The sequence below is a fragment of the Grammomys surdaster genome, unplaced genomic scaffold (genome assembly GCF_004785775.1).
Source record: "Grammomys surdaster isolate TR1022 unplaced genomic scaffold, NIH_TR_1.0 126163, whole genome shotgun sequence".
NCBI classification, from domain to species: domain Eukaryota; kingdom Metazoa; phylum Chordata; class Mammalia; order Rodentia; family Muridae; genus Grammomys; species Grammomys surdaster.
Window position 1 is genome coordinate 7,359,763 of NW_021620970.1, and position 14,469 is coordinate 7,374,231.

A 14,469-nucleotide genomic window follows, 5' to 3' on the forward strand; every position below is an offset into this window, starting at 1 on the left:
TATTTACTTTACATTCTGGTCGAAGCCCCTCCTCCATCATCTTCTCCTCCTAGCCCCACCCCTGCAAACCCCTCTCCCATTACTTCCTCAGAGAAGCCCCCCACACCCCTTGGGTCCCAGCCTGCCCTGGGATATCAAATTGCAGCAGCACTAAATGTTGCTCTGTTTCCCACTGCAGCCTGACCAGGCAGGCAGGCAGGCTAGCTAGGGGAATGGGATCCAGTACAGGCAAGAGTCAGAGATAGCCTCTGCTCCAATTGTTAGGGGACCCACATGAAGACCAAGCTGTACGTTTGCTCTCTCCACCCACTTCTGATGTCTGTTTTATTTCCCCTTCTGAGTGCGATTCCTGTATCTTCTCTCGGGCACTCCTTATTACTTAGCTTCTTTGGGTCTGTGGATCGTAGCATAATCATCCTGTACTTAATGGCGAATGTCCCCTTATCAGTGAGTACATACCATCCGTGTCTTTCTGGGTCTGGGTTACCCCACTCAGGATATTTTCCAGTTCCATCCATTTGCCTGCAAATTTCCTGTCTTTGTTTTTACTAGCTGAGAAACATGTTTTTTATTTTCAATTGCCGTAATAAGTATAAATCTATGTGGGGTGCACATCATTCGCAGTTCTTAACAGTCCACTTGCTGTCTTTGCACAACTCCAGAGCTTTTCTTCCAGCTCGCCCCCACTTTTTCTCACCATCCAGGTGTCTCCTCACGCAGGACCTGTCCTTAACTACCCAGGTGCCTCTCGCAGTGCTCAGCTCTCTTCTCTTTACATTACACGCCGTACTTACGTATCACGTACGTAATTTACATATCACGCCGTACCATAATTGTTCTTTGTTTGCTCCGGACCATATCGTTTAGCTGGGGACAATATATTTGGTGCAATGTAGAATATTCTAAGACCAGTGTTTGGCACCTAATGCTTGCTTATAATAAGTAGGCATTCAGTATTTAGAGAACAGATTATAGTGACAGTTCTTAGTTTCTTTTTAAACTGTGCCTTTTCCTATTCACTTATAAAAACTGAGCTGGAAATAAATCTAAAGCTATTTGAGGACGCATGCCACAAAGAATCCGTGAGAGAAGGCAAGCTGGAAGCGGCAGGCCCAGTGTAAGGCTGAGAAAAAGGAACGAGGGGAGCGAGCAAGGAGCTGGAGGCCGGTTCAGAGCTTAAGTAATGAAATGTACTTCACTAGTAATATTAATCCTTAAGGCAATTCTTTGATGTTGCTATGCCTGTAATAAAGATATTAAAATTAGGAATTAGATCAGAGAAAAATAAACGGATTTTGAATCCTTGATATGACAAATATAAATAAGAAGCAAACGAAGGAAATAAAAACCCTCCCGAGAAAGTCTTATGCAGATTATCGAAGGCAAACTGTAGCCATACCTCCGGCCATCTTTAAGTGGATCTGGTGTCTGGATAAGTGTGTGAGTTATTTTTCTTAAAGGGATCGCTTTTGCTTTTTCATCTGTCTTGGATAGAGTGATGATTATCTAATCTATATGTACATGTTCTTACTTCTACCAGGATAAATTCCACTACCTCCCTCCCTCAAGCTCTGTCTTTACTCCATTCTCCGTGGAGATGATTGAACCTGGGGTCTCATATACGCTACGCAAACACTTTACCGCTAGCCTAGCCCTTAAGTCTCTTCTCAGCTAGGCTTCTTTACTCGTCCTATTTCTGATTTAGCTAAACTTTTTGGAATCTAGTAAAGGATCCTCATCTCTCTTTTGTGAATTATTAGCAACAGAAGCATAAAAGCGGTGACTAGCTTAGTGCACAGTTGTACTGTAGGTCATGCGTGTGTGTGTGTATAAAATGTAATCATCTTAAACAGTGGCATTGCTGAAGTGACCATATATAGTACTATGCAGTAAGGAAAACTTAATCTTCAAGTTCCAGCATTTCCCATTTCTGTTAAGATGGGATGTCTTATTAACATTTCTAAATCTAACTTTTTAAATTAATAATGAGAGGATTGGCGCTATAGCTCTTTGACAGTGTGCTTGCCTAGTGTGAAGGAGGCCCTGGGTTCATCCCTAGCGTAAAGCCACTCTTCAAACATAAATTTTTTTTTTCCCTAATAAGTCTTCTTGTCTACTCTGGAAGAACAAGATAAAACGTTATACGTGAAAAGGCTTTGGGAATATCTGGTCAAAGGCTGCCAAAAATAATTGTAGTTGGTGACAGAATTAAATGGAATTCCTGAGCTGAAGAAACACCAATCAGGCTCATCTCCAGGCAAGGGAAGCCAAGAGTTGCCACGTGACGTCATTTCTCCGCGCCGGGCGTAAAGTGCTTCCACCCTGGCCCCGGGAAGAGTCGCGCGCCATGGGGACCTGGCGGCGTTTGCTGCTCTTTGGCGGGGTGTCATTCTGGGGTGGTGGCGCGGCCGCTGTCCCGCCCCTGGGGTGCCGAGCTTTGGGTTGTGGGCGCCAGGTGTGTGCCGAGCGCGGGCAGGGGTGGTGCGGGCCGGATCGCAGGCGCCTGCGCGCTCCCGCTAGCGGGTTTCCTAAAAGGTGGCTGGAGCTTGTGGTCCCAAACCGTCCCGAGTATGGTTGTGTGTCTTACACATTGCTTTCTTGTTTTGGGGTTGTTTAGTGAATAGGTTAAGGAGAAGGAAAATATGCGGAGGGCTTAACTTGGTAAAAAGGACACTTTTTTTTTAAATCCTCATTTATACTGGCAGAGAAATTTCAGCTTGAACAATTTATCTTTAGATTAGCAGTTGATAAAGAGCACCTAAAGGCTAAATCTATGGCAATGAACAGAATTAGAAAGAAAGCCCTGATAAACCCAGGCTCTGGGTTGTTGTTTTCACTTTTACAGCATAGTAATCCAGTAATGAGGACGATTGGTTTAAATCACTTTTTTTTTTTTTTTTTTTTTAGTTATTAGGCGCTGAGGGTGAGGCCTTGAAACAAAGAAGAACACAAATCATGTCCCGAGGACTTCCTAAGCAGAAACCTATAGAAGGTGTTAGAGAAGTCATTGTTGTGGCCTCTGGAAAGGGTGGTGTTGGAAAGTCTACCACCGCAGGTATTGTAAGGTGTTCCTTCCCCTCCTGACTAATAAGTTGTGCTCTCAAATGCACTGTAAATGACCACCTTTCAGGCTTCATATTTGTGATGCTTTTGACACTGGTTCCTTAGTACTAGGAACTGATAACGTGTTGGAGTGGAACTAATAAACACATTCGTTACCAGATTGCCTACTCAATAGACCAAAAAGTAGTTAGTCTACCGATATTCTATTCACTTAACTGGGAATCTCTTTCAGAAATGGTATGCAAATTACACTGACGGCTTAGCTCAGTGTCTTTTCCATAGACATGCTCAGTAATTGGTTGCTGTTACTTTAAAATCATCTAAAAGCCGGGCGTTGGTGGCGCACGCCTTTGGTCCCAGCACTTGGGAGGCAGAGGCAGGCGGATTTCTGAGTTCGAGAGTTCGAGGCTAGCCTGGTCTACAGAGTGAGTTCCAGGACAGCCAGGGCTACACAGAGAAACCCTGTCTCGGAAAAAAAAAAAAAAAAAAAAACCACACACACACAAAACCATCTAGTAATTGTATACTAAATTATGTGTGTTCTTATCAGTCGGTCATTGTACATGTACCTGAATATTTGCAATGAGAACATTTATCATCGTGTTTGTTTTTCATTTAACCACATAATTTGTAGTATTTATAAAGTCACCAAGACCTATGTCCCTGTGATCAGGTGCATGTGTGTGGAGGGCAGAGGTTAGCATCGGGCGTCTTTGTTGTTCTCCACATTTCCTCAGTGGCTGCCTGGCCACTGAGCTCTCAGGGTCTGCCTGTCTCTCCTCTGTTCTTCCCAGTGCTGTGGTCACGCCCAGGTCTGTATTCGGCAGGCGCTCTACCTGTTTGGAGCTATCTAGTCTTTACACCCTCTTCATCAATATACTAGTGATGGAGAATCTTTTTCACGGCCCTTTTTGGTGACTGTAATTTGTCACTAAGGCGGTGTTTTTAGCACCAAAGACTATGAGTTCTAATCTAAAATAGAACCAACACCCAAGACTAACAGTTATTTCCGAAAGAAATCTTTTATTTCTAAAGAGATTATAATAAATAAAGATATGAGAAACTTTTTGTAGCCCTACCATTAGAAGTCATGTATTGACCTAATCAGCCTTATTGAGCTATATTGGCAAGTAAATATTATGTATTTTGGAGGTTCTAGGGACACACAGCTCTGTGCCGTCACCCTCATCAGCCCGAGGAGGTCATGTAAAGAAAGTTTGTATTTAAAATTAGATGATTTACCTACTATCAATCTGGAATTTAAGTTATTTTGTAATATATAAGTGGATTTGTAAACACCATGTCCTAGATTAAATAAACTTGATATACAGTATTCTTTTAATCCTCACAACACTTATAAAAGTAGGAGACAGCTTCATTTTATAGAGGAGGAAGCAGACTGACAGATAAAAACCTACAGCTGTACAGATACGTAGAACAACATCTATCTTAAAAGGCAGCCAGGGTTATATGGTAATAGAGGGTGGTGGAGCTGGGTTCAGATCCTGGCCTGCTTTGCAGCTTATGCTTGTAAGTACTTTCCTGGTGGAACTGACAGCACTGTTCTGCAGGAAACTGGGATTCACACTATGGAACACGGGAGGTGTGAGTACCCCTATTGATCAGCCTTGCAAATGCAGTACCTTAGGCTCCCTGCTCTCAGCTGTAGCCTGGCTGCAGAGCTGGTTACTATGTTTTGGGGATACTGTTTTCCTGCTTGTCTGTCGAGTCACTGGCATAGGCAGCTTGGCTGCCATACTTGTCTTCTTCACCTCCCTTGTGTGCACGGCATTCCAGGCTCTGTATGCTTGTGCATGTGTGAGTTATCTACGCAGACATCTCTAACACCATTCGTTTAAAAGCAGAATGGGCTACATCTATTAGATACCAAACAGTTAATTTTTACAGACTTTGAGAGTAAACTATGCATTTCATTAACTTTATGGAAACCTAAGTGGAAGATTTGAATACGTTTGTAACAGATTATAAACGGGCTGTTTAAAATGTTCAGCATGAGGTAGGCGTCTGTTGGGAGTTGCAAGGTTACTTTCTATTTTGTTCTTTTATTTCTGGCATCCTCTCCCCATCCTTGCTTTACAAGTGAGGACATGTTGAAAGGTAAGTTAATTTTCATAGAAGGAAAGTTACTAAACTGAATTCTTTCTATTTCTTTCAGTGAACCTTGCTCTCGCCCTGGCCGCGAATGACTCGGTAGGTGTTCATCCATAGAAATACGGATGCGCTACAATGTTTTTAAGGCAGTGATGAAGTGTCCTTGCCTGGAGCTGCATAGTCTAGTTTCAGTCAGTGCAAGTTTTTAAGGGACTAAAAATGCTGCCATTCGTATGGCCTTGTAGTCACAGTGATGTTGCAATCAAATGTTGACCATATCCCATGGTAGCTTTCATGTTCTTGCACTGAGGCTGTTTTTTAAAAATAAAAATGTACGGTTACAGTCTGTATCAGTGATAGTAGTGTTCTGGATTCCACTCTTCTTCTGAAGCCAGGGCCATAGGATGATTCCCAACATGTCTAGAACTTAACTTTGTAGCTCAAGCTAGCTCAGACTCCTTCTGCTTCAACTTCCAAGATTACATAACTGTGTAATCTCAAACCTGCCTGGCTCATCAGAAATACACTTCAACTTATTTCACTCAGTAAAACAAGTTACAAGATACTCTAAAAGTAGTGTTAGTCCTTTGGGGCAGAATTTGAATAGACTGTATAATGTAAGATTGAAGGGTTGTTTATTCTCCCTTTTATGCCGTACAGCTAACTGTAGTTTTATGTGTATTTGTTCATCTTTTAGTCTATATAAAAATCAAACCCACACATTCATGCATATTTTGTGATAGCCCTCATTCATTTTTAAGGTCTGCAGTATATATATGTATGTGTGTGTGTGTGTGCGTGTGTTTGTGTGAGTGTCTGTCATCATGTGTATGAAAAGCCCAAGGAGGTCAAATCCCTGGCATTGGAGTTGCATGCAGTCGTGAGCTGCCATGTTGGGTCTTCTACGTACACAGCAGTTCTCTAACCTGCTGAGCCATCTCTCCAGCCCCTGCACCTCACACTTTTGAGTGAATCTTTAGGTTGGTTCTCCTTTCCCCAACTTATTCCAGTTAAAGAACAGTAGGATTTATTTACCTCTTCCTGTGGGGTTGAGCTCAGGGCTTTATACATGCTAGGCTGACCGTCTACGCTGACCTCCCTAGCCCACTACAGTGGACTTTTTTTACTTTTTATTAAATTTTTTAAACAACAGTTTTTATCTTATCATTTTCCCTCCTCCAATTCTTTCCAGATTTCCTCATCTCCCTATCTACTCAGCTTCATGTTCTCTCTGGAAAAACAGAAACAAACAATAACAAACAAAACCAAAACAGACAATGAACTAAAAAAAAAATACCTAAAAATTAAAGAAAACCAATTAAGAAAAAGAATCAGAGAAACCAAAGCAAACCCAAACTGAAACAAAAAGCACACACAAACCAACAAAAGCATGGAGTCTGTTTTGTGTTGTCCTTTGGAGTGTGGTTGATATTCCCAGTGACGCCCTGCTGAGGAAAATTGACTTTCTGGTTTGCAGCAGGTATCCGTTGCTTCCTCCTCAGGGGTGGGACTTTGTGTCCACTCCCCTTGTCAGCACTGGGGCTTTGTCCAGTTTGAGCTTGTGCAGGATCTGTTTGAGTGTCAGTCCTGTTGTGGCTGGAAGGTGCTATTTCCTTACAGTCATCCACTACCTCCTGCTCTTAGACTCTTTCTGCATCCTCTTCTGCATAGATCCCTGAGTCTTAAGGGGAGGGGTTTGGTGAGGACATCCTATTTATGACTGAGTGCTCCAAAGTCTCTCACACTGCACATTGTCCAATTGTGGGTCTCTGTGCTCCTTCCCATCACTGCAGGAGGAACCCTCTGATGAGGGCTGAGCGATGCACTGGTCTATGGGTCTAGCGATAAGACATCAGGAGTGGTTTTATTGCTGTGTTCCTTTAGCAGAATAATAGTATTAGATTTCCTTCAAGGACTATGACCTATAAAGTCTCAGGTTGTTGGGCAAGTTAGCAGGGTCAGGCAGGGCCAGGCCTCTCATGGAGCAGGCCTGAAGTCCAATCAAAGAGTGGTTGATGACTACCACATTTATGCCTGGATTGCACTAGTATCTTAGAGCAGAAGTAGGTCTCAGGATTGATAGGTGGGTGAAATTGATGGTTACTTTTCTCTGGTAGCATGCAAAGTATTTTCCAGCATCATGAACTCAAGTCAGGAGGGGTGAAGTTGGCACCAGCTCAATTCTCCATGTTCAATGACATAAGCAAATGTTGTCTTTGGTAATAGGGCCGTACCATCAGATAATGGAGAGTAACCACTAGCCTTGGTAATAGCCTGTGATGTTTGCAGGTGTGTGTGTGTGTGTGTTTTGGTGGCACATCTTTTCCACCTACCCAACAAGGTGTTACCCACTCCTGGAACTGTAGGTGGCATAAGATGGCAATATCTAGTTGGGATATTGCCTCCCACATTATATGATAACTAATTTAAATTCCTTTTATATTTGTATATAGTTTAGGAAGCTTCTATAATAGTAGGTTTTTATATGAGTGTTCAAATATTTGGGTTGGTTCCTCCTATAGCAGGGTTTCTTTCTGGGACTGGAAGATTGAACCCAGGGCCTCATGCATTCTAGGCTTGATGCCTACCTCCCAGCCCACCACAATGACATCCTTTTCTTCCTTTCACTTTTTAAATTGTACTTACTAGTACTGTTACTAATATTGTGTATGTGTGTGCAGGCGAGTTGGGTTCCTTCCACTTTGTTTTTGAAGCAGGGCCTCTTCTGTATGTGTGTGTGTGTGTGTGTGTGCGCACGCGTGCTCGTGTGCGTCGGTGCGCACATGCACTGCTGCTACATGCTTCAGGCTAGCTGGCTTGCGACTCTGGGGGATTTTCTTGTTTCTGCCTCTTGTCTTACTTGGAATTCCGGGATTACAGATACACCGCATCATTTTGATGTTTTTATGTGGGTTCTGGGATCAGAGTCAGGCTGTGAGGCTTGTGTGGCAAATGTTTTACTGGCTGAAAGATTTTGCCATGGCAGTCTTAAATTATATTCTTACATGCTAAACAAGTTATATAAATGTTCTCCAGAAAATATGTTTGTTTTTTATCTTAGCTATAGTTTATAGGAATATTTATACTCTTATTTCAGATAGATATCATCTGGTTTTGAAATATTAAAATTAGAATAAAAATGAACGCTGAACATATTATATAACCTTGTAAGTCATTAGTTAATAACACATATCTATTTCATAATTTAATATCCCTTTCATATTTATGAAATATTATTTCATATAGTTTCTTATTTTCAACTTACTGTGTTTTAAAAATGTTCTATCATATTTTGTACTAATATATGAAATATATAAAGTGCAAATTTATATATATATATATATATATATATATATATATATATGACATACAGGCAAGAATTAATTAATTAATTGATGTGTTTAGTTGTGGCTGTATGTCTCACTTATTTTCTGTCATGCAGTTTTAGTTTCCCATGGACAGCACATATGAGAAAATGACATGTGCTATGTATGTCAGTGTGCTGTTGAGCTAGCAATCCAGAGTTTGCTAGAATGCAGGGCTAGGTATGTTCACGTCTTAAGATTTGGCCCTTGTTTCTGACAGTGTTAGGATATTACACATTCACGGTGTTTGTTAGTTCAGGTCACTCACCTCATTCACTGCAGAAGCAACTGTCTTCCCTGGACATGTAGAGAGCAGATGCCGCAGTGTTTAAGGCTGTGTTCCTGCATCAAGGAAAGTCTACCGTCAAGTCAAATTAAAAGCCCATTTCTTTACAGGTCTCTTCCTTTCTGGGGGACATACATTCCAGCATCTCATTTGTCTTGTCCTTTTCCCTGAGTTTCTTTTTTGTTTTTGTGGATGCATCCTTGAGTTCTTCTGTGGGTCGGTAGGCAGATTAATGGCTAAAATTGTCTTACTCAAGAAGCTTACCTTTAATTGCAGAAGGGAATTGGTGGCGTGATTAAGGTGAAGATCATTTTTAGAGTTTTTGGTAGGATCAGCTCAATCTTAAGAGAGAGAGGGGCAAGAGTGCGAGGAGGACTGGGAGGAGCCAAAGCAGTGGGTATGGCATTGTTCCAGCCCCACCACTGTCGCTTGGTGCCGCTCATTGGACTTCAGTGATACTTTGTCCAGAAAGAAATCACAGAGGAGTACAAACAGGAAGTTAGCTCTCCTAGTTCTTTACTTTCTGAACATATCTTTATATTTGATAATTTAAATGACAATGTAGAATTCTAGGCTCACAATCACTTTTTGAACTTTGAAAACAATATTCCATTTTCCTCTGAAATGCTAATGAGAATGCCTGATGCTTTTCTGATCCCTATTACCCTGTAATGACATGTGTTGTTTTCCTTCTCGAAGCTTTTAAGGTTTTCTTTATGGCTTTTAAAGTTTAAAATTGTCACAAATGTGTCGGGTTATTGGCTTTAAAAGCTGCTGCATGCTTGGAAATTGGCTGTGAGCGCTCTCAGTGTAGAGGCGGCCTCCGTGTGTCTGGTCTTCATCTGAGTGTCTGTTCTTCATCCGCGCGTCTCTTCTCACTGTGGGAGCAGGGGCTGACCTGCATGCGGTTCATTTTTCTCCCGTGCTCTTTGGCTGTTGGTCATCTGTGTTTCTCAGCAGACCTTATACTCCTTTGCCCACGCCTCTGCTCCATTACAGATATTCAGCCCTTCTGCATTTCTTAAGTTTGGAGATTGCGTCATCTAATTTTCTAGACCCATTTCTTACTTTCAATTTAATGTTTCTTAAAAAAGAAGGACTGGGAGGTGTTTGTAGAACTCTGATAATTAGAATTAAGAGAAATGTGGCTTCCTCTTTCTTGTTTGTTTTTGGTCTTTGTTTATTTAGGATAGTAGGATAGTTGCTTTCTCAATGCCCCTGAGCAGCAGAATCAGTACCCCTGGGGAATTTTTGGACACAGAAGTTCAGCCCTACTTCAGAACTTACTGTTGCAGCAGAGCACTATGCGGTCTGTTTGAACTCTCTGGATGGTTCACTGCTGAAGTCTGAAACCATGGACCTAGATAGAGATCTGGAGTTTTCTTAAAAATGTCTGGTCTGCTAATAGCCCCCTTTCTGTTTTAGTTTTAAATACGGGATAGTTTAGTCTTAGCTGACTTTCCTGCTTATTATTTCAGTGAAGTTTGGAAGAAAAGGAAAATCAACATGCACATGTAGGTAGCCATCTTGAGGGAAGACCCAGTAAGCGAGCTTCCTTGTTTGCCTGCTTGCTTATTTATTTATTAATTTATTTAATTTTTTATTCTCAGCATTTTTTTTTTTCATCCAGGCTGGCTTCTGAACTCATACTCTCTCCTTAGCTTTCTAAGTGCTGATATTACAGGCGTATACTGCCACGTTACACACTGCCATATGGTTAAACAGTTGTGTGTGTGTGTATGTTTAATTTGTGTTCATATGTGTTCACGTGTCATGAACACTGGAAATCAAGCCCTGGCCCTCTCTCTCTAACGTTTGCCTAATATATACTGTTGACCTTTAATGTTGACAATCCTATTTCTTGATTTTTCTTCTGTTGTTCTAACCTACTTTTATTATGAGTTTTATTCTTTTATAGTATTTTTATATGAAAACATGTTTATTATAGAACATTAGAAAGATGAGCTCGATGACTGTTTAAAATACACAAACCTCATACATGACAAAGGCCTGAGAGCATGCAAACACTCATGGCTGCAGAGCCGTGTCTGTTCCTGGCAAATCACTTCTGAAAACTTCTCAAATATTTGAATCCAAGTGAATGTATGAATTGGCTTGCTGGGCGATGGTGGTGCACGCCTTTAATCCCAGCACTTGGGAGGCAGAGGCAGGCGGATTTCTGAGTTCGAGGCCAGCCTGGTCTACAGAGTGAGTTCCAGGACAGCCAGGGCTACACAGAGAAACCCTGTCTCGAAAAACCAAAACAAAAAAAAAAAAAAAAAAAAAAAAAAAAAAAAAAGAGAGAACTCACTGAGAACTACTTTAAAGCTTTTTGTCTCGAAAAAACAAAAAAAAAAAAAAAAGAATTGGCTTGACATGATTCAAAAAGTAAAATATAAATGTAAGGGCAGTTAAACAAAGGCAATAGTTAGTTTACAGTAGTCATTCTTGGACAGTAACTGGAGAGTGGTGTGTATATGCCCTGTCTGTGTGTATATACACACAGAATCAAGTCGAAAATCTAGGGAGTGGCCTGTGCCCATGTATTTGAAGCCCCTGAAGAATACCGTGAAAAGGATATGTAACATCCGTTCTACATCTGTCTCAAGAACAGCACATTTCCAAAATTATGCATTTCTTTAGAAGGAAACAGTGTTTTAACTAGCACAGGTGACGGGGATGAGTTCTGACCACGCTGTGCTCACAGGCACCCACTCTATCCGAGCATCCATTTTAGTCTTTGGGCTTTAAGAACATCTTCTTAGTTTTAATGGGTTTTATATTTCCATTTTCATCTCTTCGTAATTGGCTCGGTCTCTTTTCTTGGCAAACTTTTCCAATTGTTCCCACCAAAGTCTCCTATCTTCTTGCCATTTCTTCATCTGACATATCGACCTCTGCCATCTCATCTTCTGCTGCCGCTGCTCTGTTCATTCTGAAGCATTAACGTCTCCACTTCAGGATTAAGCCCTCTGAATGACACCCTTCCGTAGAGAAGATCCTCACACAGGGAGAAGCTCTGCTCTCCTGTGAGGAAGCTCTCTTTCCCCCTTCAACTCCGGCAAATCCAGGTACCAGTGCTCATTGCTGATCATCTCCCGTTCCTCCTTTTCTAGTTGTTTCTTGGTTTCCGAGTCCAGGCCCTTTGCATGAACGTCATGTGCAGCAGGTTCTCGGATAACTTAGTCTTGGGCTCCGATGCCATGTTGGATACACTTTACACAGTATCACTTTTAAAAAAAGTCTTTAGAAGTGTTAATTTATTATTCTTATGTGAATGCATGTTTTGCCCATATTTACGTCTTTGTCTCACATGGGCATGTTTAATGCCCATGGATGTCATTAGAGGGTGTTAAAGCACTGGTGTCGTGTGTGTTCTGGGAATCGAATCTGGATCCTGTTGAAGAGCAGCCAGATGCTGCTGAGTGGTCTCTCCAGCCCCTTCAGTAATGCACACTGGGAAAGAGCACTGAGTCTGACAGAAGGAAACAGAAAGGTTAAAGGTTGTCAGAAGCAGTTGACAAGCTCCATGCGCTTCCTAAGACAATCATTTTATTTCAGGAAGTATATGGAGTACCTGTGACGTTCACTGACAGACTCCCTGGGAATATAAAGAAAAAAATAAACATGCACTGTAGGGACCTGTAGCCTGCTAAGGCTATCTATAAAAGTGTGTTGTACATACATGCACCTATATAGTGTTTGTGTGTGTGTGTGTGTGTGTGTGTGTGTATGTATCTATGTATCTGTCTTAGCTGTCTCTTAGTTTTTTTGTGGTGGTAGAAATTGAACCCAGGGTCTATTGTGTGCTAGCCAGTGCTCTACTACTGAGTTCTGCTCCTAGCTCTAGCTAGATTTTTTTATGGTATATAGTTGGAACTGTTTTTATAGCAGTTTCTTTTGTGAATGAGAAAGTGTTAATCAAAACCTATAAGATTTTATTTTATAAAAATGATTTTATTTTGTTTTAATAGTAGAAACATTGTATAATCTCAGAGTTTTATAAACCAGCACAGATAAAAGGAAGACATGTCTTAAGATGAGGAAATAGATCCAAGGGCAAATACCACAACAAATTACTCATGATGAGCAGCTTTTCTTTAAGACAAAAGCAGTTTCCCCCAGCAGAGTCTTTTCATGAATGGAGTCATGTGTGATTCTCATGGAACGAGGTACAGAAGACCCCACTGTGTTGATGAGTTTGAGAGCCTTCATTGATTGCACACAGCCTGGCCGCGTTTTCTCCGCCAGCTCATTTCCTTGTCTCAGTTCTTTCCAATATGCATCTGTTCTTACTATTCCCATTGTAATGACAGCTTATTCATTCATTTGTACCTCAATCATGGAATGCCTCCTCTGTCACACATACTGTGTTTGGAAACTAGAAATGGACAGGACAGTCTTTGCCATTGGGAAGCTCACAGACTAGCACGCCATGGTGTGATATCTTTCCTAACTGTGCTCCAATTCTTCCCATGTACCCTGCTAGTTCACTCATCACTGTGGGAATCACATAGCTGTCCTGCTCAGATTTACACCCCAAGATCTTTGCTGCTATTCACGAAAGGCATTCTATTGTTTTATAACCTTCTATATTTTTATAGGAATGTTCTGAGCAGTTTTCTTCAAAGTTCTGTGTCTTCTTTTCCAGGCTACCTATATGCCTATCCTGGTTATATTCTGTAGAAGGGTGTGAATGTTGGGGGAAGGCAAAATTGAGTGCTTACAAAAATCCAGCTACTGTCTTAACTTAATGCACATCTGTGGGTTGATTATAGTGCTTACACAAATAGTTTATCAGTTAGCATTTCTCTGAGGGTAGGTCAGTAAAGTGTCTGAATTCCCTCCAAGTAAGGGTCTTTCCCCAGTGCTGTGAAATTCAATGGCAATGATTGTATTTTATTATTGCATTCATGTGGTCATTCTTATTGAACACTTACTATATGATCACAGATAGTTAGCACTTTACATAGAATAATTCCCATGACATGTTTCTCAGTTCTCAGCTCATTTCCTTTTTGTAGCAATGGCGAAGTACTAGGCTTTGTTAAAACAGGAGCCTGCCCCTTTAAGAGGTAAGTCAGTCTTTAGAGGCCAGATCTCACTACCTGAAGCATTAGGCCACACTTCCCTGCTGCTCTCCCTGGGACGGCATTAAGAAGTATCCCTGTGGATGGTTCTAACCAGCACCTCTTCTCCCATGCTCTTTGTTACATACACTATGTTGAACTAGATTACATGATGTAAAACTCTCTCTCCCATTCCCAACGTTTATAGAAGTCTATTATTTCCTTTAGTCACGGGGTTGCTGTTGAGCTCCTCTGGCTTTATTCTCATGGTGTGCCTGTCTGTCTCTCCTCGTCTCTAATTCGTACTCTTAGTGAAGCTCCTTTCCTGGGCTTCGGGGACAGCCTCTCCTACTATGTAAGCCCTATGTTTGATCTCTCTCATTCTTAGTACCACTATTTGTCTAATGCTCTCCTTCCCACACTGGGGTTCAGTAATGATCTCTAGGCCCCAAGTCTCTCAATAAACTGCATTTTCTGAAGTGTGTCATGTGGCAGCTACTTTCTTGGACTGCCTGTTGCTGTTTTATTCTCTCTCTCTCTCTCTCTCTCTCTCTCTCTCTCTCTCTCTCTCTCT

General features: G+C 41.5%; 1 protein-coding gene and 1 pseudogene across 1 annotated transcript in view; one reads left to right on the top strand and one right to left on the bottom strand.

Annotated features, from left to right (window-relative positions):
• Positions 1 to 2,331: 2,331 nt before the first annotated feature.
• Positions 2,332 to 14,469, top strand: part of Nubpl (nucleotide binding protein like) — a 176,792-nt gene continuing 164,654 nt past the window's right edge. The window contains exons 1-3 of the mRNA XM_028757466.1: positions 2,332 to 2,455; positions 2,908 to 3,055; positions 5,240 to 5,274. Coding sequence (XP_028613299.1) covers positions 2,348 to 2,455; positions 2,908 to 3,055; positions 5,240 to 5,274 — 291 coding nt within the window. The 5' untranslated portion in view covers positions 2,332 to 2,347. The remainder of the gene's footprint in view (positions 2,456 to 2,907; positions 3,056 to 5,239; positions 5,275 to 14,469) is intronic.
• Positions 11,560 to 12,031, bottom strand: LOC114612486 (annotated as a pseudogene).